This window comes from Drosophila ananassae, chromosome 2R, assembly GCF_017639315.1.
Source record: "Drosophila ananassae strain 14024-0371.13 chromosome 2R, ASM1763931v2, whole genome shotgun sequence".
NCBI lineage: Eukaryota > Metazoa > Arthropoda > Insecta > Diptera > Drosophilidae > Drosophila > Drosophila ananassae.
Window position 1 is genome coordinate 23,621,852 of NC_057928.1, and position 25,752 is coordinate 23,647,603.

A 25,752-nucleotide genomic window follows, 5' to 3' on the forward strand; every position below is an offset into this window, starting at 1 on the left:
GATATTGCGCTGATAAGCGGCGAATTGCTTGACAGACCCTGCAAACAAGCACGCTGCTGTAACCCAGAAGCTGTCATTTTGATGAATCGCCAGGACACGAAAACTGTCATGTTTAACATGGCTACTCTGGTTATAATTAAGACTCCCCGTCTCTCCCCCAGGTTCTCGGCTCCTATTCCGAGTGCAATTACCCCTCCGATCAGAGTCAGCGATCGGCAGGTCAGCAGCACATTGCTCTGGAGATTACTCGCCAAATTAATTTATCATTAAAGGTGCACTCGCACCAGTTCCGACCTCATGTCATGACCCCAACAATCTTGAAATAATGATGAAAAGTCAGCCATTAACGAGAGTTTAATTTGTGTTTGTTTTTCAGACCAGAGTTTGTATTACGTATTACCATGTTCTTGTATACTTACGCCCTATTTCCATTTCCGATCCGCAAATGTCACCAGTACAAGGTTGTTAATTACCAAGAAAGAAAAACATTCAAAGAAAAAGTAATTAATATCAGAAGTTCTAAAGGTTAGGTGGTCTGTCAAGTACAAAAAGTTCAGGATTTGTGGTTGAATCTATTAATATTTGGATACTTGCAAGCCCATTCCCTGAAAAGCTAGACCCATTGAGGATAATAATTTGACCCTACTCCTATTTAAGGCTTTAATTACACTATCAACTGGACATATCGTATCTGAATTCGTATCTGAAAGGTGTATGAGTTCCCAGGGTGATCACAAAACAAGTGAACAATCTATTGGGACATAATTGTGAAACAGAAACAATTATTTTCTATTTATGTACGGGCAGTAGCCTTTCCCCTGACCTGGTCCGGTCCGATATGGGGAGGGAGGCCGCCAAATCAATACCATTTCGGCCAATATGGACAAGTCGGCCTAATTTCCACGCAATTCCGAATAGAATAGCCAAACAGACTTTACAAGCAAGACAACAATAATCACCCGCCATGATAAAATAAAAACATAAACAACAATAATAATAACGACAGGTAAAGTCTTCACAGTGTTTTCTGTTTTTTTTTTCTGTTTTTTTTATCAAAGGCAAACAATCTAAATGATATATTAAGCGCAAAGCAAATAACGCTCTTTTTGTCGTCACCATATCCTTTCTCTTTCGCTCGCAAGTTAAGTTCTCCAATTATGCGGATTATTAATTTAACTGGGTCGTTGTCGGTTCCCCGACTACCCTCGTCCTTCTCCGGATCTCCGTCTCTGGACAGTGGACTGTGGCTAGTGGTTACTGGCCACTGGTCCGTGGGCCGATCGCTGACCACTTGTCGTTTCACAAGTTGTCAAAACTTGTCATTTAACCGACAATGAGCCTTGTTTGCTTTAATCGTGGTTATTATGCGTGCGGCTGACTTAGCCGCTCCCTCGGAATTATTAATGATGCGTCGACCGCTTTGGCAGGTGCTCTTTCCTGGCGACTGCCGGCCTTCTCCGAGAGTGTCTCTAATTAGTACACTTGGCGAAACAAAAGGACAGAAATGAATAAGGTAGGAGTCTATACCCTATATGGACTATTTCAGATGCTCAGCTATATAATACCCGATACTTCTCCTGACATCTCTCTACCCGGTTTACTTATAAAGATTACGAATTGTTTCTTTTTCCACAGAAAATCGTTTATGAGACTCTTGAGTATTATATTTTAAGACTGACGCACTCATCCAGGTTCCTTATCTTTAAATTAAATATTATGTTAAGAAGATGATAAGTCTTAAGATATCTCAATAATCTGAATAAAATACTATTAATATATAATATTATAATCTGTAAGTTTATTCTACTTTCTACTATTATATTTAATAAATTAACCCCTTTTACAAGTAAACAATATTTTTTAGAGTATTGTATATAAACCTTCTTATACCTTAACCAATAGTAATTGTATAACTTTTTCTCCCAAAGCTGGATACTGACGCATTTCGACTGCCGAAGCACTTTAGAACTTTAAGCCAAATTAATTCGAGATTGGATAATCCTGTTATTGCCGCATTGCTGCCATGATTTATATATCACACCGAGTGTGTCCAGTGGCTCGAATGTCCAATTAATTCTCGCCGGACCTAATTTATTCGTAATACTCCCAATGTGAGTCGGGACCCTTCCTTTAATTGGTTTTATAACAGCAGGGTGGCTCATTTGTCAATGTGGCAATCAATAAATTCGCGAACAGGTGGAAACTCATAACTGCCACACCGGGCTTAGGTTCGCTTCTTGTTTTATTTTTTTTTTTTTTATCAACCAAACCGCTTCCAGTAGTCCTCAGGCCCAGCAATGAGGGTTCGTTTTTCTCCTAAAAAAAAAATTGACGAGATCCTCGTCTCCACCAACAGGTGATCTCGAATGTAGGCTGTTTTGTTATTAAGTTGTTAAGCTAAATTATTGTTTTTTCCATTTTTATGAATTTATTGTGTCTTGTTGAGTGCTTTTCAGCCATTGGCGACATTTAACAGCTCATGCATTTATATTGTCCGACACAAGAACTATTAACAAAATATCAAAGCTATTACACAAATACCTCAAGCTACACCCATCAAAGTGCACATAAGGGTGCAAGGTCTATAGGAATTTTTATAATTTTCCTTCAAGTTATCTTAAATCTAAAAACATTTTATTTATTTTAATATTCTAAGGCTCCTGTTTTGAGGTCAACATCTTAACCACAAGGAGCATGCAAGTTTACACGAATAAAGGATGGTAATTGCAAAATATACCCCTATACCATATATTAAGTGGCAATGAAAACACACCCTTGACATTAAATAAGAGCGTGCTGCAAAAATAAGATAGGGAATTTTGGACTAAACTGGTTTATTTCAGGCCAAATTGAAAGTCCTTGAAGGTTAACAGAGGAGGATAAGAAGCGGAAATGTGTGAATGGTTTTGTTTTATAACGTGAAAATGGTTTGTATCAAGATGGTACGTGGGATTACATTTATATTTCCCATAAACCTTTATGGGTGTCCTTGTTTGTTCTACAAACTTACCGTCGCTGGATCCTGAAAGAAAAAAATAAGAAATATATTAATGATTTTGTTAATTACAGGGCTTCTTATGAACTAGAAATGTCACAACGACAATTAAGATGTGAGGCAAGATATTTTTTTTGCTGGGCGGCATAGGGCTTGTGAAATAAAATATATAAATAATTAAATACTCATTGGCCCCGGTATGGAATCGATTCAGAATCGGATCGATAGCTGATTTAATTGTTTGACTAATTGAGAGATTTTTTACTGCTGGCGTTTCCGAACCCCCAAGACGCCAGAGAACCCCCCGAACTACGAGCGTATCCGCAGCATTATTTGCTCCATTTGGCACTCGGTTAACTTAATGACTTGATTTGCCGCAGACTGATGAGGTGCGGCTGATTAGCAAGCACTGGGGGACAGGGAAAAGCTGGGCCCTGGCCACTGGCTACTCCACAGCTACATCCAGAGACAAGGGCATCCAGTACGTGCAGCAACGCTGCCAACATCCTGGCAATCCAACCGTCGATCGTCTGATCGGCGACAATGACTTGCCATATATGCACTATATACAATACCAGGGCGGCGGGTAGAAACAAACAAAAACTGAAGGAAAAAAGCCTTAAATTTCATGCAGAATTAATTAACCGCGGTGGTGGTGGTGGCGGGACAGTGGCTTCTGCAGTTTGCTCATTCCGTGTCGCCGCCGCCCAAGTAGCGTAGTGGTTTTTGTGCCTCCCGACGACCGACTCCCAACTCCAATCTCCAACTGCAAGTCCAATCCCCCCGGCTTTCCGGCACCGACTATCCGATATTTGATGACCGAGGAGACAACGCTGGAGTCGGAACACACAGAAACGCTCGACCAGAGCGGTCTGGAATTTCATTGAGAAACGTGCCCTGTACGCTGAGGTCGTGTCCCCGCCGCTTTGTCATGAGCATCTCCGCTCGCCAATCTTTCCAAGATGCACAAGGAGAAATAGTTCTGTATAAATAGTAATAATAAGTCTAAAATTTGTATCATTTATCATAAAAGGATAGCATCAGAAGTAGATTCTTAGCTCCCCATTGAATCTTAATTTTAATTAATGATTTAAAGAAAAGTCACTTCCTTTTTTAACCATTTTTTGCAGTGCATGTCGGTATGCATATGTCGACTGCCTGTTGGCCTGTGAATCTATGTTGTGGCGCCATTAGCGGCCCCGTGTCGCAATTTAATTACAAGCCCCCCACCATTTGGGGACATCGTTGAGATTTATGCAAAGAATATGGACTAAGTAAGCACATACGCATCAGGAATATACATAGGAAATTGGGAATGGGAGCAGAAGTAGGAGCAGGACCAGAAGCAATATCATCACATCATGATGCAGTTGCATTTCCTCAGGGACTCGTCGCTTTCTTGATGCACAACTCAATTTGGCCGCGCCGATCGTCTGGCAATGATGCGAGCAGTTAGGTTTTAATGCAGACTTCCAAAGGGCCATGGCCTATTCAAAGATATTAAGGCAAAAGCACTTGTTGCCATCAGGCCAGGCAGCTTCTTTAAAATCGAATCACGTCTGGCCAATTTTTGGGGCTGCCTCGAAAAGCTGATGGTGGTAACTGAAAACCAAAAGCTTGAAGCTTGATGCTCGATGCCTGAAGCCTGAAACCCAAAACGACGAAATGCAGACACCAGTCTTGGAAAATTTTAACTCCCTTGTAGGCGATTAAGTTAAATGCCACTAAACTAATTTAATAGCGATTCTGATGAGTGCATTGCATTGCAGGGGGAAGCCCATTCAGTCAATGTGAGATGGAGTGGCCCTTTCAGGAAACTTGCACCACATTTTCGCTGTTAAACATCTTGTCCTTCCTGGCCTTTGTGGTCCTGGTGCTGGTTGTGGTCTTCCTGGCACGTACGCGATCTCTGGAAAAATAAATACACTCTACGACGACGCCGGGCAGATTGCTTTTCTATATGCAATATGGAATTTAATTTGCGCTGACCCAAACATGTAATAACAATGCAATTTCATGTGCAATTTTCCATCGCCCAGCCCAGTAAATCAAAGTGAGTATTTAATAAAGCTCCCATGCCCCATGCCCCAGGTCTCTTTGGCCATTTTCTCAGGCCACAGGGCATTTCTCCGGCGGCAGTGGCCGGCGACGACGCGACGACAGACCTTTAGATGCTCAAGCAAATGCAGATTCAGATACAGATACTCCATCCGAGAGATGGAGATGAAAAGATGCAGATACTAACCGGACATGAACGTCTCGTTATGCAAAATGCCCGCAATCCCGGGCCCCCAAATCCTGGGCAGTTAAGAGTTTAAGAGTTTATGGGTACCTATGATCGGTATGGAAGGATGGATGGATGAGATGGGATGGTATGAATGGATGGCGCTTAGCGGGGGCAACCTGTTGCGAGTTTCGGGGGGGCGCCCCATGGATTCGGGGCATCGTAAACCCGAGACACACATTCGAGATGATTAATTTAAGCACTTTTACGAGGCCGCTTCATGGCGCTCCTGATTTATTGGCATCGGTGCCAGTGCGAGGACGCTGCTTTACGATTGGCCTCCAAATGGGCAACCCAATCATAAAATCGGTGGGGGGAAATGCTAAATGCTTCCATTCGGGAATTGTAAATGTTAAAATCCCAATTTCGATGCCGATCCCTTTTTGCCTATTGGTCGGGTGGTGGTGGGCGTTTGGAGAGTAACTGAGTTGGCTTTGGACTATGTAGGACTGGGTACTGGGTACTGGGTAGCTGTGCCCATTGATTCAACTGAAGTTGTCCCCTTCTAACGATCCGATCGCGAAACATGGCCAATGAGGATGAGAGCCATCCGGAGAGCCGTCTGGCCGTCCCAGGTTCGTGTCTGGCAGCTGGCGCATGTTGCCATCAGACGCATTTACTATTTTGCATAAATCATAATGTAATCTGCATCTGGAAATGAAAACAAACCGAAGCTAAGGCGATCCGAGGAGATGCGATGCGAAGCCAAGTCAAGCGAAAATGTCCAAGCGTTTATAATTAACTGCGCGGCCAGAAACCGAAGACATTTGCAGGCGACATGCCGGGCCCAGTTGCACAGGACCTCTGGCTCTCTGCTCCTCCAGATCCAACTCCTCCAAATCCAACCAGCATATTGCTGCTTGCTGTTTGGTGTTTGCTCGTACTGGTACTGGACCTGGTATTGGTACTGGTACTCCTCGTACTGCTGCTGAGCTTCAGCGCGAGTTTCTCAATGAAGCCTGCAGCTTCCCGGCAATCATGGATGTGTATATACTCCTACAGCCAAATCAGTGGTGTTTGTGCACTTGGAGAAAGTTTGGGGCATACCTAATGGGCGATTTGACTTAAGACTTCTAGATAAAATATGAATAAAACATTATAATTGGTAGAAGAGCTATTAAAACCTTTCATATCTGTTCGAAAAAGCTTAACAATTGACAGATGGTCAATTCCCATTTAAGCTGTAAATATAATAGACATTTCCTTATCTAAGCTATTAAGCAAATTTAAAAAATACTTCCCATAACAAAATTCTCCAAGTGCCTATGTTTCGGCACAGGCGGTCGGTTGCTCTGAGATTCTGGCCCGAAGAGGGCCACAGAAACCCTGAAAATGGCGACGAAGATGGAGGAGGATGGAAGCTGGAGGAGTTGGAGACCCAGCCGCAGTCCAAGTCGACTACGCAGGCAAATGAATAACCCTCACCTCATGCGCAATCGCGAAATCTACGCAGCGCGCGGTCATCGGGCGCCTGCCAAAACTACGGAAAATAATTTATGCCCCAGTCGACGGACCGCGGCAACACATTGGCGCAACATGCTCCGCGTCGGAGGCAGCAAGGGGAGCACAGCCCAGCACAGCACTGCTCAGAAAGCAAAAAAAAAAGTCAGCAAACAGCAAAAAAAAAAAGCAAAACAGCGAACTGCTCGATCAGCGGGTCGGATGTTAGCCACAGCCACAGCCGGCAAAAATTATAAATTAATGAAATTTATGCACAATAAAATTGCAAGCGAAATTATTGATGCAGTCGTTCACGCTTTAAATGCACCCTAAATCAAAAAACGCCTGAAAATTATTAATATGGCCAGCGAACATGCAGCCAGACAATCAGATGGCGCTAGTCTGGGCCAGGAAGGCCGGAAAAAAAGGCGGCTATATGTTTGTGGTTATGTCCGTGTACTATGTACACACAGGTATAAGCGCCGGATATGTTAATCGGTGGAACATGCACCTCCTCCAGCCACTCTCCGGCCATTACGGGGCCGTTTAGGCCGATTTGTGGCGGGGTTCTATCTTGTTTTTCCTATCGGGGAACATGCGGACTACGGCTTTAAAATGGATCTGTTCGAAGGAACAAAAAAATAAGGATATATGGAGGCTGTTTAAAATGCTTATTAAATTCAGAAAACTATAAATTAAGCGCTACTTAGCAAACCTATATTTTAAATACGCACTTTACGCTTTTTTAGACATTTTCATTTGTCAGGAAATATGTAAATTAGGCTGCAAACTCCGCCATCAAATAAATTGTCAAATTACAAACATCAGATAGATTTCACACTGAATTTAAATTTAACCCAAAAGGGCCTTCTTTTTTTTATTAATATACAGAGAATATTTTTGTTAAAGCGAAAACAGCTTTATCTTATCGCTGGTTTTGGTTTTGGGTTTCCTTATAAACGACTAAATGGAAATACTTATTATTCCACGAACTATGGGTATGTAAATTCTGCTTCTCACATGCGTCTCCCCAACCCCCAGCCCTGGCCCAATCTTTAGGGGCTTCAGGTCCCACAGTGGTGGATCTGTGGTGGACACACCGATTTCGTAACTTACGCAGAAATCTTCAAGTTGGTGGCTCCGAGGTACGAGATTCGTGTGTTCAAGACAGGTAGCGCTCTATTGGGCTTATATCAGGCGGGCTAAAAAATTAGTTCCTCAACGATGACAAATTAGACGTCATTAAGAATGAGCGGGCCACTGTGACCTCATCTCATCCTTTTCCCTTTCTGGGAAATCAAAATACAAAATAAAACGAAAACTAAAACGAAAAGAAAACGAAGTCGCACCGCGGAACGTGCAACAAATGACCATCCTAGGCCTCAGTCGCTGCCGCAACCGCAGCGCGTGGAACTGTTACTCCACATTATTTATGATAATCTCGATTCTGTGGCAGGCCCCAGACCTCACCTCAGACCCCAAACTCCAAACCCAAGATCTGAGATCCCAGATCCCAGGGCTTTAGTTCGGTTCGAGGTGAGCCAGTCCGTCAGGTCAGCCGGCAGGCCGGCCTGCCACTGGCGTTGCGCATGCGAACACATCAACATCACAACATCGCAACATCGGGCACTGCGTGTGGCCCCCAAGACGGGCTTCCCATTCTGGATTTGAATCCGAATCTGGTCTGGATTCGACCGCTTACCTGTTGCCAGTTCGCCGACTGAGGCGGTGGCGGTGGCGGAGACTCCAGATTAATGCGAAGTGACATGTTTAAGTAAAAGATCCAGAAGCTTATCCGATAATGGCCACCATATTTATTAAATGGCGTATTTAATTTGAGCCACTGAACATGGGGCCTACACGGCGAAAAAGCCACTTAGCCAGAAGGAATGTTTTATCTAATAATGTGATATAATATCAGCACTTCAAGTTAAACCGAATCTTTTAGTTCACATACTTAGGATGTCTTTTATGATAATTTTTTCAAGTGTCTGCGATCGGCTAGGTCGCGGGCATAATTAACCCAAAAACGTGGCAGCCTCTTTAATTATTCTAGGCATAAGCCACATAGCTGGCACAGGACCTGGGACCTGAGACCCGGGACCCACAACAGGCTCACGAGAGGCTCAGACTTTTGGCGGCTGGCCAGACGACACGATTACCCTTAAATAGGGCCCCACAATAATCATTTGTTTCGTTCCCTAACAATGCAGTATCGATAGCGGGGCCAACGCAGAAGAACGAAGGAGCCACCGAAGGAGCCACTGTCTCCGCCGTCGCCGCCCGGTACCGCAACCACGGTATTGTGGCCACCACCGACGACGACGTTCTGCTGCTTCTGCTGCTGGCCTTGTCGTTTCCGCTCCTGCTGCAACTTCTGGTTGCAAGTTTTTTGAGACAACACGAAGATTAGCATGCGTGACTAACAGAATTTTGTTATTCGCGGCCAGCCTGGCTCCTTTAATCCTTGTCCCTCCTCTGCCGAGTCGTGCTGGCAGCGGGCAGCGGGCACCGGGTTCTGTCCACGACTCCGTAATCGTTTGTTAATTTTGCTAATTAATTATTGAATTCTCGATAAGCGGCCATTGAGTAATTGGCGAATGCTTAAATAAAGCCACCGAGATTAAAGCCAGTGCTAATGATTAGCGGAAAGTGAATGAATTCCTCTCGGGGCTTAATTAAAACCAAAACTGGAAGGCTTCTTAACGGGTTCTCCTTTAGAAAGTCATATTTGAAGTCCTTTGCATAGTTTTGCCTTTTTAAGTTTTAAGTTTTTTATTTTTTTTTTTATTTTTTTGGGGGCAGTTGAACCTTTTTCTGTTTGACAAGCAATTGCACTCAGCCGAAAAAATGTACCATGGGTCTTGTGCCGAGGTTTCTCCTTTGGAGAGCAGAGGTTTCTCAGCCTCGATCGCATGTATTTCTTTTCTTTTTTTTTAAGCCCAACTCCAGTTCCAATCTTAAGCCTGGAAGAGTCGCATCCTTCTCCACAGCCACCTTCACCTCCAGCTCCTCATCATCAGCACTCCATCTGCATTCGTCCCGTTTCGCACAAAGTTTAGGTTGGTAATTTATGATGTCGCTATCCCAGCATCAGTCCCAGGATCTTAGGTAACGTGCGAACCCCGAAGAGGACTTCGTGGATGATGGAGGATGGAGGACGCACTGGGTGCGGGTGATGGAAAAACTACAACTATTATCAGAAGTTTTATGTAAATTTTTAAGCATGTTGCCTGCCTGCCAGCCATAGTGCCATTTCTAACATCTTGGGTCGGCAGCAGCAACTGCCACAAGTTGCGAAATGTAATCTTTTGTCATCATGTTTGACAGGAGCGGTTGTTGCCCCACGCATCAGCATCCCAATCCGCATCAGAATTCGGATCCAGCACACCTGTTCGGGTTCTCTCATTAATTATGCACAAGTCCCTGTTCGATTCAACACCCTCTTGTGGAGTGGGTCTGCCGCATGTTCTCGCACTCGGAAGTGTTTAAAACTATTTAATAATTGTGAGGGCTTTGATTTTGGAAATATTTCTAAATAATGGAGGGTGTGGAAGGCTAGTACTTGTAGCCTAGCACTTCCTGCTCATTACGATGTGAGAATTATAACTTTATTTTACGATCTCCTGAATAATTACCAGCCATTTGTACTTTTTCAATTCATTTGACGCGTTCCAGCCTAGGGAATTAATTACTTTTTGGCCACAACGAGGGAATAGGCCTAAAGTAGCCCAGTCCGAGCCATTCCTCTGGCGATGTTGGCCTTTGAAACGATTGGGGGCAATAAATAATTGTTTATTTTTTATCTCCCAGAAGTAAAAAGGAGAAAATCAACAAACCAACAAGCAAAACCAATATGGGCGGGCCGATGGGCGGTCAGCTATTTTTGTACTGGGTTTACACTACACGGCGGACAGTGGACAACGGACAGTGGGCAGGAGGACGGAGGACAGAGAACCGCGGACTGCGGCGAGTCAATTTGAAAAATCGATTAAATTCGAATAAATGTTGGCGAATGGGCTAAGTCGGATTTAAAAACTCATAACAACCAGGCAACACCTCCTTTTGTGTGTGTGAGGTGGTGTACTGGGGGCAGGCACTGGGGAACAATGTGTGGGGTACTTCCCAGCCGCCGGCGATTTCAGATCAGTGGCGGAGGACCAGGGCGGAATGAGGTATTATTCATATTTATTTTTGCACAATTTATGACCCGGCGAACCCACTGCCCATACGTATTGACAAATTTGCAGGGCCCTCTGGTGCTGACAGGCCATCCGGAATGAAAATGGGACTTGGTATTGGGATATTGGATGGAGTATGGAGTGGAGGATCGGGAATCGGTAGCTGGCGCTAGTACATGGAACGGTGGCACTGCCCGCGACAGGAACACGGATTCTCCCAAGGCGAAAGCTAATCAATATACATACATGGGATCGGCGTTGATTGCTTTGCCGAAGCTCACACACATGGCGAGATAATGGCACTGGAAAAAAGGGGATTAGAGTTCGAAAAGGGACAAAGGATCTACACATCTTAGAGGGGAGAAAGATAACTCTAAACTCTAAATAAGTTGGTAATGAAATTCAAGGGCTTGGTTTCTTCAATCTCTTAAAGATTTGCTCTCAGTGTATATCGATCCTCACACACGATCTCCAGGCAGCTCTTGCCATTAAACGTGACAAGTTGCATGTCCAAATAAAGCAGCAATGACCTCCATCAAACCGATATCGCAGATCCCACCACTTCGATTCCCATCCCCAGTCCTTGGCCATCAAAATGGGGCGTAATAATCAAAAGGATCGTGTTTAATAAAATGCAAAGCGTTTCCGATCGCATTCGCATTCGATTGTAATCAGTTTTTGAGGAACAATGGAGCTACTGGAGATGCCAGTCAGCGAGTCAGTCGGCCCGGCAGTCAGTCAGTCAGTTAGTCAGTCAATCAGGAATCTGAATCCATCATCCAATTGAAGGCAGTCCTGGCTGGGCCTCCACAAGACTACAGGCGATTGTCTGGATGCGGACTCTGACTCGGATGAGGACTCCTCTTGGTGGTTAACATGGCGCCTGAGTTTGTCGTTTTGGGAATTGTCAGCCGGGGATCATCAGTCGGCCGCTGGAAGATGATTGTCAATGACTTTGACGCTCTCCCAAGCCATTGTTCTTTGTTCTTTTTTCTGATTCTGATTCTGGAATGGCCTGGCCTGGCCTGGCGACGGCGGCAAATGGATGTCTCTGGCCGGCTCATGAAATGTCAATCAAGTCATAGAAATCGCATCGCCAGTGGTTCGCTGATTGACTATGCCAAAGTAGGAGCATCGAGGTCCCGATCCTGGGCCCAATCTCAATCCCAGTCGAATCCATTCCAAAACAATTCAATTGAGGCAGCAAATAAATCACGTAGAATGGACTTTACCTCATTGATCGTGGACCTGGTTTATTTTTTTGTTTTTTTTTTTTTCAAGCCTGTGACAGATCTCTGGTGGGTTGGAAAAAAAAGCGCACGGTCCTGGACCGAGGTTCTGGATTTTATTTAGTTTTTTTTCCCCTTTTTTTCTGTGGTTTGTTCTTTTTTTGGTTTTTGGTTTTGGGCCAATGGAGCTTTCGTAGCAGTTATCTGGGAAGTTTTTCGAATGTCGCTAATTTGACGACTGCACGATTGCATCAAGTCGCCGGCGAGCACAGGACTCTAAAGTTGTGGCTTCGGGCCTTCATCCTCTGGACGAACTCCCGCCGATGCATTTACAGATAAGCCTCAATTTCGTTTTTGCTGACACTTTACCGGCGGGCCAGGCCGATCCGAGCCGAGCCGAGCTGAGTTTCACGTTTTCGAGACATGTCGCCGATTTTGGGACGGCACAAAAATAAAAATTCCTGTCCCCCAGTCACGGAGCTAAACACGCCAAACTCCCCTCCTCCTTCGCCTTTCATCCTGTGTGTATTTTTTTAGTGGCCAGGAACTCCTTAATGGTCATAACCATTTCGTTGGCTGGTTGGCAATGCGAGCCACATTGGTCATAACCGCACATAAATCGCTTACTCTTACATCCAATTAAGTTCCATCTCATTGAGGAGTAAAGGGTATAGGCCGTTCGGTTGGCAAAAGAAAAACGAAAGCCAAGAACGCAGCCTCCATCGGTAATTGTGAATGACAATAATTGCGGAGACAATCGGCAGGCCGGGACCGTGTAGAGGTGATTTCGGCCACATTCTGCCCAGGAGACATCCGTTGGAACGTGCAAGATGTTGGCGCCAACAGCGCCACCCAATAATGCCACGGAGATAATAATAAAGACGAATTCCTGGTGGGGATCATGGGTCTGGGAGTGTCCACTGGGTTGACAGTTGGAAAGCGTTTACTTTGGGGCGACAGTTTACATGCTTGACACTTTTATAGAGGTTTTCTATTTATTTATCAAGTATTTGCTTTCAAGAAAGATCTCTAATAATTCCTACAATAAATAAACACCCAATTATAATCATAAAACCATTGCAATCAAATCAAAACAAAAGTCTAGAAACAAGAAAAGCTCATGACCCAAATCAGAATGCAACTTCAAAGACCATTTACGACAACGACAATTAAATGAAGTTTTATGTCGGAATGGTATCACCTCCAAAGTGATGGCCGGATGACACGCCCGGGGCAACTGGTCTCTTTCCCAGAAGGGAAATCCTTTCGCATGTCAACTGACAATATTTCCACCACTCCGCAAGCCGCTTCCCGCTTGCCGCTTGCCGCTGACGGCGACATCGAGTGAACTCTAAACTGCAGAATAACTAAATATAATGCCGAGGAAGAAGTGCCTCGACTTTTCGGGGCACAATCGCCGCCATTCAGGGAAATATTTTGATGACATTTATGCGTCCACCGGCGGCAGAGACGACACAGAGCTCTAATTAAATTTAATAGCTGCACAGCGACATAAAATTGAGCCACCAACGTGGCCAACCAGAAGGCCTGCCTCGGCCCGGACGGGATTGAGTTATGGGGGCTGGAACTGTGGCAGTCAGTCGTAAACACATTTGATTTGATTTCTGGAAAGGCTTCTTCACTGGGCGGATTGTTGATTGAATTGTCACCTCAATTTAATGATGCACACACACACACAGCACACTCCCAGGGTCTTGTCCCACTGAAAGTATCTTTCACACAAGCCGCCGCCCGTTTGTCGCTCAGTTTGATGTTTTCGATCCAGGGGGAATAATATCATCATGTGGCTCTCGGTGAAGGCGCCACCAACGCTGCTGACAAACACTTTATATAGTATATATATCTAAATAAATCCACTTCTGTGTTCCGCAGGGACTGTCAAAGGTGTCAGACGTTTTATTGCCTTTGCGGACGACCTGTTGAAAAGTTCATGGTCACGATGTGCGGTGACTTTCTTGTCCGACTTTGAAGATAGTTCTAAGATCTTTTCGTTTTTACAGACATTAGGTGGGGGTAGTCTTAGAGTTAAAACTATCTTAGAGTTTAAGCAAAAAGGATACTTTTATTTTGAAAGAAAACTCAACAGAAAGGTCAGACACATTAGTTTGGAGCCCAGATCATGGGTGAACATAACCGATGAACGAGTTGAGGGGCTTGTCCAGTCACTTGAGGTTGTTTTGTATCCCAGGTTTAATTAAATTTCTAGCATACGACATCAGCAATCAAGCTGACTGGTGGCAGGCACTGGTGGAATGGCAACATGGCAGAGCACCGTCACCATTGGCTTAGATGCACAGTCATGGACATGACTCTGTGTAAACGGACATGCACATTTGAATTTGGTTAAATAGTCCACCTGGGCCGTCCAATCCAGAGTGCCTAATGTTTTTGGATCAGATCGGATGGGATGGGCGTCGCAGGACTAGTCCTAGGACTGGTATATGGAAATGGGACTTGGTCTGGCATGGCATGGGCATGGGCTTGGGCTTGGGCTTGGGGGGAATGGCATGAGTTGATGGAATGCCCTTGTATTCGTGCCGACACACAAAACACGAGAATATGGCAGTCTGTACGCCAGCCGCCGTGTGCTGCTAATATGTAGTAGCGGCTTATAAAATGTTACAAGTTTTGTATTAATTAAAAACTTTGGCTTGTGTGTACTTTTCCTCCGCAGCTCTTTACACAAATAAATTTTTAGTCCGGCGCAGCTCCTTTTTGCCCATTCAGGTGCTATTCGGGTGGGTTGAACTTTCCCGGCGCGGGTTTTGTCTATTGTTTTTGGGTCCCCCTCCATCCCACTCCCTATCCAGCACGACTACAGCCACGTCCATGTCCAGTCCACATCCACATCCACATCCACGTCTGATTTTGGGGCCGGACGATGGGACCGCCCCAAAAAGACAAGCATGCACCGTTTTGCAATTTAAGCTTGTCGTCGTTGCTGGTGTGCGTCCCTTTCATTCGGTCAGCCATGCATCCCATCCAACCCCTGCCACATCCATGGCTATATCCACATCCACTGCCACTGCCATATCCACTACCACTACCACTACCACTTCCATCCATCCATCAACGTGTTTGACCTAGCCGGCAATTCGGTTTGACATGCGGGTAAATTGAATTTTCCTTGTTTCGCATTTGTTTCGACTTGTTTCTTTTTTGATTTTGGACCGTTGTACGAATTACTTATTCAAATTAAAAATATTCCTTTATTTTTTTTTTTTTTCATTTTTATTCCACCATGTTGTGCGCCACCGATGACTGGGGAATATTTATTTGGCGTTTCTCCATCTCCTCTAGCAGAGCAGCCCTCTTGGGGGATCACTCCACTCCACCCATTTATTAACAAACACCGTACATACATATGTAAATGGTGGGCATGCCAGGTATGTAGCTACATAATCCTGTTAGCATACAAGTGTAACTGAATCCATCTGCATAAACTTTGTCGGCTTGTACAGATTTCACTTAGAATATATTCTGGGTTTACTAACAAAAAGTTTCTGTCGAAATTCGGGAAAAAAAGTGCCTGTAGAATGCTAAATAGGGATATAGTTGTGCTTCAAACTTAACCATTAGAGAACTCTATATCTATCCCACAAATTCCTATCTAATTCGCAATTACATCATTAGAGAATACACTCATTTAATTACCTAATAATATGCCACTTTTCGGGCCTCCACTTTTTGCACATTTTGCAGAAACGGCCAGAGATACTACATCATTTATAATTTCTCGGATGAAGAGTCCTCGGGATGAGGCATTAGGTTAAGTGGCAATCGCGCTCTGATTTATGGCTATTTCCGTCTCGTTGCAATTTCAGTGATTCAAGGAATTGGTAGCGCCGCAAATGAGCTGCCAGTTGGCAGTTGCTCATATGTCCGTACATGCAGAAAGCGGCCTCCGGCGTGTTGGCTCATTAATTGATTGCACTTATGGCCCCAAAAGATTTGCATGGCGTTCTCGTGTGCGGAGTGCGGAATTCATTATTTCCGGGAACAGTGCATTTGTACGGCAATTAGTCCGCTCGAGAACATAATACGCCACGCCCTTCTCCGGGGCTTGGGCTCAACAGGGTTTTGGGGGCTACAGGGTCTTGGGCGATGAGGCCCATGTTCCTCTGCGGACGGCATAAATCATCTGGCAACGGGGCCGACGCCCCAGTATCAGAATCAGCACTGGATATATGTGCGTATATGGGACATAAATACCCGGGGCTGGTCCCAAAACGTTGTCTAATTGAGAGACATCTCGGCTACCGAGCAGGGCGACCAAAAATCTGGCATATCGTATTGAGTTCTCACAGACCGGGAACCGGGGACTCGGTCCTCAGAAAACTGTCGCGAGCGAAACAATTTTTCCATGTCTCATTTGCGGCGACCCCTCGAGAATTGGGGCTTTGCATTTTCCCCAAAATTTGAGTGGGGTCGCACGCATGTCATAAATATAATGTAAAAAACTGGTCTATATCTGATGAACTAGGGAGTACCAATTATACTATATACTTTATAGAATATTATACAATTAAAATGTGTGTCAAAAATCAAAGTTAAAACACTTTTAAAACTAATTATTATAACTCAATTAAGAGTATGGTTTAATACTTAAAATCCTAGTCCTTTAAAGTCTATTTCCTGAAGAATAATCATACCCAGAATTCCCTATAAATATTTTGGAAACCCACTTCTTGTTTTTTATTATTTATGATCCTTTAATTCCATAGATCTCTAACGCAATAAGTTATGGGGAATGCATTCTGATTTAGTGTCAAAACACTTTTGATTGCCAACAATTAACCATTTTTAAAATCAGTCCAGGTAATAACTCAAAAACCATCTCTCTTAAAGGCAATCTAAGAATATAAATATAAATTTAAAAAACTGTCTAATAAATGAGTTTTTTTTTGGGTTGTAATAAGGTTAATAAAAATAAATGGTTATAGCCGGTGATTGAAATATTTTTAATGGAAATAATAGGGCAAGAAAAGTATATATATTGCAGTGCTCGTAAAGATTGAAAAGTTCATCAATTATGTTTAAATTTTTTTTATGGATTCTTTATTTTAAAATTAAGAAATTATGCCCTGCAACTGCTTCTGCATGAACTAAGTGAGAAAAATGGAAATTGCTTGTATTGTGTCTGCCAGCCTTGCTCCTGCTCGCTTTTCCTGTTTCTGCCATCACTCGTCAGTGGCTCTTGGGTTTCACATCTATATCTATATACTTCTAAAAGTATATATATGTATCTAGATCTTTGTCTATATCTTGTGGCCTATGTCGGACGGAGTCGCGCTCACGCCCACTTCTTAACATGCGCTACAAGTGCTAAAAATGCTGAAAACATATTTCACAATTAATTGTCGCCTTGCGCCTCGCTATGCGACAACCGCCCCTCCGGCCTGGGCCACCTCCTCAGCCATGATATGCGCCTCCCCTCAGGCACGCCCCCGTGCCACGTCCCTCGGCTGTCGTTATTATATTTTCCTCGCATTTTTAAGTGTTGTTCGACATGGCAAAAACAGCGCGTTGCTGCTTAATTTGTCGTAATTAATGCTTATGAATAGTTTGTACTTGTCGTATTTGTTAGAGCCATAGAGCCATCCCGAGATTTCGCTGCCACAGTCAAAGCCACAGCCAACAAATGCCAGCGTAGGTGGCAGTATACTACGTACAACAGCAAATATTAAGATTAGCTTACCTGGAGCTTAACGAGCTCGGGATGATCGTTGGCCAGCTTGGCCAACTCCTGGTAATTAGCCTTCGCCATCGAGACGATCCACTCCTTCGCCTTGGGGTGCGACAGGGATACTTCGGGCGAATCCTTTTCCTCAATTAATTGCTGGAAGACACAGAAAGCAGAGAGGACTCTGTGAGAATGGGGCATAAATTAATTATGCATGTTTCTGCCACTTTGTCTACGAGGCGGAGTGCGGGGGCGGGCCTTAGTGGTAACAAAAAAATAAAACACCAAAAAACAAAAATGAAAAACATTGGCACGAAGCGGGAATAAAACATAGAAAGCCCATTGAGAGCATTAACGCCAACACAGTCCGCCGCCTCCCGGAATATACGATTCTAATTTACCCACTCGCACCACACAACACACACACTCACACTCCTCACCCACTGGCTACGTTGCCCCACAATCCTTGTGTGTGGCATCCGATGGATGTGCATATGGATATGGATTTATGCTAAGGGGCAGGGTAGATGCACTTGGGGAAATTAGTATTTTAGAGTTTAAGAAGGTGGTTTACTTATGGAGGAGGTTTTATTTAAAAGGATTTTAATCCTTTAGATCTATTAATAATATTTAATTAATTTTTTACTCTTTCTTAGGAATTATTTTAACTAATATTTTTGTAACAAATTCATTCACATCTAAGAAGAGTAAACTACTATTGTCTATCTCTTTGGTTTAAACTTTAAACTTGAATTTGAAATAATTTCCTTAAGTGTAAAATATAAGATGACTTCTGTTGGGGGTTGGGGATGGTGTGTGCTGTATGGGGTATATGTTGCGAGGGTGCAGACACGGGCGTAAAAGCTGGATGGTAATTATGCTCACGCATTCGACGGCGCCATAGGAGCATAGTCCTCGGCATCGCCATCGCCTTCGCCATTGCCATGTTTCTTCACTAATTATGAAGGTAATAATTTTTATTTATTAGGCGTGTGCTTGAGGCAGAAAGTGCGATGGGTTTGGGCTTTCCTTTAGCTCTCGAGGATCTCCTCCTCCACGCTCGAAAAGAAAGTTGTTGCGAGTTGTTTTTTGGTTCGGTGATTTACAAGCACACACACACTTTTTAGACTCTAGGAGGCGGGGGACACTTTTTTGGCCCACTCGAAAAACTCTGGCGCTGATAATGAGCTCTCTAATGATTCGGCGGATGGTGGATGGGGTTCTGGCAGCAGCCGGAGGACAAAGAGGCGGAGGTATCTCCGAACACATGTGCCCGCGACAATAATAACAGCAGCCGACATGTGTGTCTCATATTTACGAGTGCGTGCAACACATTTTCGGCAACTAATTATCCATTCGCGTAATGTTCGCGGGACTAACAAGGCAGCAAGAGCAAGAGCAAGAGCAAGAGCTAGCCCCCGGTATTCCCAGTTAGGTAGCATTCCTACCTGAACAACATCACCCACTCTAGGCCTTTATTAGGCCGGGCCCTAACATTACATAACTAATAAATACGCCAACATTTGAATGCCGCATTTAGCCGCAGGATGCGCAGGACGCGTGCCACCGCCACCAACCAGGATTCCACGATTCCTTCCCTTCTAGCCCACTCATATTTACACGCCACTTGACTCCCGGAGTGCTCACGTTTTTCCAATTATTCGCGGGCGGGTGGGTATCTAACTGTGGCTGTTCTCCAGGTGGGGGAAGTCGCCATTTGCGAATGCCGAGTCGTCGAGCAGTCGAGCAAACGAGCATTATGGCATTTTGTCGAGTCGAGCTGCCGAGAAGGTAAGCAGGCGACAGGCGTATCAGAAACAGGAGCAGGAACAGCACCAGAACATCACAAAACAGTACAAACATTGAGACGCAGGGCCCCTGGCAAAGTGGCCATGTCAATGCTAAACAAAAGAGTCGAACCCAAAACAAAGCCCTAACCATCCAAGCTCCGAAAACAACTGAACCGCCCCCTACACTGTAAAGGATATTGAAGAGGTTTATGATCAAGGATATTGGGAAATTGTAGTCACGTGTCTCTAAAAAAACACTTCAAAATAAGGGGTTTAGGGAAGGGAATTTGTATCCTTTCTATTAGAATAGATAACAAATATCATATAGTATAATATGTAGTATATTTTTTCCCACTGCAGCCACCCTTAGGTCCCCTGATTCAAAAGGTATGTTGCCTTTTTATGGCTTTGCCACTGCCCGTTGGAGCAGGAAGAAATTTAAAAAAAAAAGGCCAAGAGAAAACTCATAGCAACTCGGACTCGAAGCTCCAACTTTTGAGTCTAAAGTTTGAGGACAGGGACTTGGGGGTTGAGAGTTGAGCACCGGTTGCCCTTGTCTATTCCCCAGTCCAGTCCAGTGCAGTCCAGTTGTGTCCTGGCCCTGGTCCACTCCAGGACCACACTCTCCCCAATCGCTTGTTTGTTGGCCAGTTTTCTTATGTCCCGTGTCCCTTTATGCCCGATATTATATCACACAGTTGGCCGTTGTCCTTTCTGTCTGGATCTGGGATGTGGAGTGAAAGAATGGACAGAGTAGGTGGGTGGTGGGTCCGGGTCCGGGCCATGTCCCTTCAGTGTTTACGTTTGCCCGGCGAGTCTTACCTTTGGACCGATGCCACAAAATGGTCGTGTTTGCCATTGCCAGGGTCCCCGGGACTCATGGCCCGACTGCGTCCGTTTTGTCAAGTTTTTCTAGTGAAAAGGAGTGGTTGGTGACTGCTTCTCCTCGATGTGGCCTCGAAAAATGGGCAAACGGGTGGAAATTGTTGCTGTTGTAAATTTAACCGCTTCGGGACACAGTCCGTTGTTGTTTAACAGCAATAACAACTTTTGGTTTGTTTCCTTACATTTTTAATTGGGTCCTTTGTGGCTGGCATGGCCGTGATGAGAATGGCTTTGCCTAACTAATTTCTATTGCTGCTTATTGGCTATGTTAACATGTTTCACCAACTTGTTTTATGCAAAGGGTTTCGCCACGGGTTCGTTTCTACCCAGCCACGCCCTTTTTGGCCTCAGGCCCCACAGGCAGCTTGCCCTCCGCCCCCAAAAGCTCTACCCTTACGGATGTGGGTCGGATGGCAGTTTTATATGCATTCTGGGACACAAGGTGGCTCCTATTTTAATAAGAATATATGCGGTTTGTTTGATGCTGCAGCAGGGTGGGATTTTGCTTTAAAAAGGATATATATTTTTCCGGATGTCAGGGGGTTTTAAATTAGAGTCACATGCCATTGGATTTAAATTAGTTTTGATAGTGGATAGTGGAGCTTTCTCTTCTCTTAGTGAAGGGGTCACTAAGTTGCCCCTTTAACCTTCCTGTTTTCATCAATCAAAATGGCTAAAAACCTTCTTCCACCAATATTAGATATTAGTTATTTAAATACAAAAAATTCCATTTAAAATTAGCTAGTTGTTGGGGCGTAAATTAATCAATCCTTTCCTGAGCGGACAACGGTGCTGAGTGAGCGTACAAAATGCAAAATCATCGAGCTAATTAAAAACGATCGAATCGAATTTAATTGATCAGCTAGCTGGGACGCCTAGACGCCGAAATTTCACGGTTCATCATGATGGATCTACTACTCCACTTGCCTCCCCAGTTGGGCTACGAAAAAGATCCCATGAATACTCCACCGAGAGCTATAACTCCTTGAAATTCCTATGAAAATGATGCGCCACTTTCTTTTCTGTTCGCGATGATTAGTTATTTTTTCGGGGCATCCATCATCAAACCTATCCCAATACTGGTTAACAACTGAATTTTAATAATTGCGTGAAGACGGTTGGCGCCATCCGAAATGATGGTGGTTGGCCTTGTTAGCGAATCAATTTGTTAACAAGCTGTAAGAGCTAAAAGAACTACAAATACTTTCTTTATTCGGTCTTCAGTATCAGTATCAGTACCAAGTGAATGACAGCCCTTCTTTTTAATGAATTCATGTTGCAAACAAATTAATAATGACTTGTGGGAATGTTACTCTTTTTTAATGTCCTTTTAAAACTGAGTATCTATGCTATTTATATTTAAGAATCCATGTCCATTTGATTTAGTACTTCCTCTATCCCTATCCCTACTCAAAAAAATCGAAATGTGTAATTCCCGATTCCGGAAACATGAAATACGTGAGAATATCAAAGTTGCGGCAGTGATGCTTTGAAACATATTCGAATCCTAGTATGGATTTCTCCATGTTCGATTGTCTGTACAAATAGGCACTTAAGTTCGCTTCTAGATGTTTTAGTGGGATTTTATAGCATCTGACGTGCCGTGCCGAGCCGTTGACAATCTCAGTTTGACGTAAATCCACTGCTGCGGAGAATCTTCGGGGATGAGATGGGATGGTATGGTATCATCCGTCTCGCAGACAGATTCGGATGATTTATGCACTGGGGATATTTCGTCTTCAACTCTAAATGGCGTGATTGACGGGCCTAAGTGGTTGACAGTTGTCTGACAAGTCGGCCCAATTGCACTACTATAGCTCTTGTAACATTAAGTAAGGAACGATTTTTCCGTAACGCTTGACAAATTCCCGTGCCACATGCTTCCGAGATTGATATTTCCAAATTAGAATCTTGAAACGAACACGCTACAAATTATATATGTATGGATGCATTTTTAAGTGAATATTGAGATGGAAACTCTACCATTTTCTACTTTATTTTTGAGTGGGTTGTTTTTCAGAAATATTACATCTTTTATAAAGTTTTAAGCAAAGCTATAAGTCATGATTTATTTGAAACAAAATTGATTCATTACCTTTCTCAGACCCTGTATTCTTTTTAAGAAATCCATCTCAGAAGAACCTTAAAATGTTACTAAACTCTATGAGTTGTGAGACCTACAATACTCTTTGCGATAAAAATTCAAAAAAAAAAACCACCAAATTTAAAAACATACAAATAACAAAGCCAATAAGGCTATCAACTTCTTATTTGAAAAGAAATATATGTAAGATGACGAATTCCTTGTGGTTGTTTCGATAAGATCCCCATTGGCAAAATTTCTTTATGTGTAGGCTTAGCCCGCTTGTATTTATTGGCCAGAATATTTCTCACGTAACTCATTCTGTGCTTGTCCCCGATATGTGTACCAACACATAATAGGCTTTTGGGGTATCAAAAATAAGCAAAAACAGGGGAAAAAAAAAAATAAAGAATGAAAAACGGCAAGGCCTGGCCAGGCCAGTCCAGAGTCGTTCAGAATTGCAGTCGGGCGGGCGGGCGGTCGGTCGGCCTAAGTGCCCGCGCGAGAAGTGTCGTCATGGCCAGTTGATGGAACAAAGTTACTAAACACATCGGAGTACATGTGTCCGCACATGTACGTACACATGTCGGGCATCAGCTCCTCCGCTCTATCCGCACTCACTCTCTCCGGGTCGGAAATTCGAATGGGCGCTGCGACAAAGCCGTGAACTGGGTCGGGAACGGGGACGGGACACAAAAACAGAAAAACGATGCAGGCGCATGTAGTTTTATGAGACTTACATTTATATTGTGCACTAATAAAATTAATGGATTTATTCAATTCGGGCCGTGCTGGTGGCAACATTCGTGACAAGGCACTGGGAACAGAAACAGAGACTGACATGTCAGCCAGTCGTCTGACCAGCCAGCCGTCCATCCAGCCATCGAGGCAGTCGGCCACCAGCAGTTCCACTTGAGGTGGCTCAAACCCCTGGAACAGTAATTGCCCGGCTCTGCAGTCACAGCAAACTGATCTAATCTGACCCTGATTTGTAGCGGAATTACAGAAAGTTATTTGTTTACTAAATTATGAAAATGCTCTGCATATGTCTCCATAATTAATCACAACTAAGCTGGGCAAAAAAAATTGCATTCTTTGATTGTCTCTGGCGGAATCTTCCCACTGACGAGCAGGAAATGCAACAAATTGTAGCAAAAAACGGGAAAGAGAAATTAGCGTTGGGTGAAGGTGAAGTTTTTATACTCTTTTGCATGTTTTCCATATATTTTATTAAGGAAATTATTAGCAATAGCCTGAATAAAACTGAAAGAAAGGACACACTTAATGATATGACTTTGATGTACATGAGATGATATCTTAAAACTAAATACAAAAACCAAATCATACATTTTTGAACTGGAAAAAAGACACCAAAACTGCACCCGCATGTCGCTACTACCTTGATGCCCAGTCGCAACCGGTTTGGGTGGGACTGCACTCACCTTCTCTGGCTTCTTCTTGGCTGGCGGCGATATTATTTTGGCCTCTTCTTCGGATGCCATCCGGTTAAACTTTCGCGTGGCCTCCTTAACGCTGATGATGGCACTCTCTGCTGCGTCCGTCTCGGGCGTGGAGGTTTCCGGCTTCTCTGCGGCGGAGCTGCTGTCCGTAGAGGCGCCCGAGGAGAAGGAGAATCGTGGTATGTTTTCCTTATTGGCCGTTTCGTCCACGGAGTTCGACCGAGAGGCGCTAGTGGGAGGGGGCCTGGGGGGCTCCTCCGGTTCTGGTTCCTTCTCCAATCGCTTGGGATCGATGCGCTGAATAGCTGCAGCAAACTCCTGGACACAATCCTTGTAGTTCTCTTGGTGCTCCTCGCTCACAGTGAGTCCAGTGACGGGAGCAGCTGCCATGGGCGAGGTGACCATGGGCGGTGGCTTGTAGGGAGGTGGCTGCCTCAGGGGGGAGGCCGAGAAGCTAGCCTCCAGGTTCAGGGACGCCCCGCCAGGACTGGATGGCTCTGCTGAATTCGCTGCAGCGGTTACAGCCCGTTCCACTGCGTCTTCGGTGGGACATTCGTTCACATACTTCTTTCGCAGAATCAGAAACTTCTGGCCGTTTTCGTTTTTGATCGTGGAGAGCAGCGTCACATAGGTCTTGAACCGCTTGCGAGCCTCATCTGCGAAAGGAACACAGATCCGCACATTAGGGGTAACATTTATTTGCTAATCGCATTCAACAGGTTCTAAAACTCCAAGACAAACAATAATATGACTCACTTTGCGTTTGCGGATGCGTGAGAAATTTCTTGAAGTGCTTCACAAGGGCATGATTTGTGACTTTGCAGTCATTCGCCAGCATATAATTTCGTATCTCGGCGATGGACAACTCCTTTGGCAGTTCCATGGCACTATTTACCGCACTTTAACCAACTTTTAAACGCGTAAATTAAAAAAACACAACAATCCCAAACACAAACAAAAACACTCTACCAGGGAATCGAAATCTCAGCTGTTTTCAGCCCTGGCGGATAGCGGAAAAAAGCTGAATGCTTTGACAGGCTGACTCAGCTCTGGTTGCTATACTTTTTACTGGCTTTTTGGAATAAGAGGAATAGGTTTTTAATTTATATTTTTAAATAAATAATACTGTTTATAGGCGTACTAAATCATATCAGATTATGTCTTAATAAAATAAATTATAAGTCCGTAATAATTTTATAACAATTTTGGCTTTTATTATCATGGTTAGAAAGATAGATGGTCACTTTGTAATCATACCTGTTTTTCTTTATTTGAAATACATTAATATTTTAAAGTAAATAAACCTGCTCAGTAGTTTTATTATTATTTTTTTATAAAACTAAATCTTATATAAATATTTAGTAGCTATGCAGGTACATATTTTTTGTGTTGCTGGTGAATAATTTTAGCCATTCATTTCAAAACTGAACTAAAATAAGATGATTCGAAAATAAAATCAATGTTTAAGAGCTATTTAAATATTAAACTCATAAAACTGTGTAATATTTTGTTTTTATAATACAAAATTAGACTTTTCTTCAATCGGAAAATATATTGGTTGTAAATTCGATGACATTCTTGCGGGAGACACCTAAAATTTAAATCAAAAACTTGTAATCTCTCAACGAAAATTGGAAGGTGATTTGCATAAGATTCCGTAGATCTGGAATCCGTTTCCTGTTCCTGAAGCTTCATTATGCA

At 43.7% G+C, this 25,752-nt stretch overlaps 1 protein-coding gene across 1 annotated transcript; it reads right to left on the reverse strand.

Annotated features, from left to right (window-relative positions):
* Positions 1–374: 374 nt before the first annotated feature.
* Positions 375–25,046, reverse strand: LOC26514528 (ankyrin repeat domain-containing protein SOWAHB). Its single transcript, XM_014910150.3, has 5 exons — positions 24,808–25,046; positions 24,034–24,707; positions 17,849–17,989; positions 3,011–3,022; positions 375–422 (listed from the first exon to the last, which is right to left on the reverse strand). Exons 1-5 carry the CDS (start codon positions 24,932–24,934, stop codon positions 390–392), a joined length of 987 nt encoding a protein of 328 aa, XP_014765636.2. The 5' UTR covers positions 24,935–25,046; the 3' UTR covers positions 375–389.
* Between the last annotated feature and the right edge of the window lie 706 nt (positions 25,047–25,752).

Bases quoted from the DNA above. Each gene is read 5' to 3' on its own strand.
- LOC26514528 (XM_014910150.3), bottom strand. From the start codon at position 24,934: ATGGAACTGCCAAAGGAGTTGTCCATCGCCGAGATACGAAATTATATG. The intron at 24,708-24,807 runs GTGAGTCATATT...TTCCTTTCGCAG, and splicing joins CACGCATCCGCAAACGCAAA to ATGAGGCTCGCAAGCGGTTC. The intron at 17,990-24,033 runs GTGAGTGCAGTC...TGTGTCTTCCAG, and splicing joins CCAAGAAGAAGCCAGAGAAG to CAATTAATTGAGGAAAAGGA.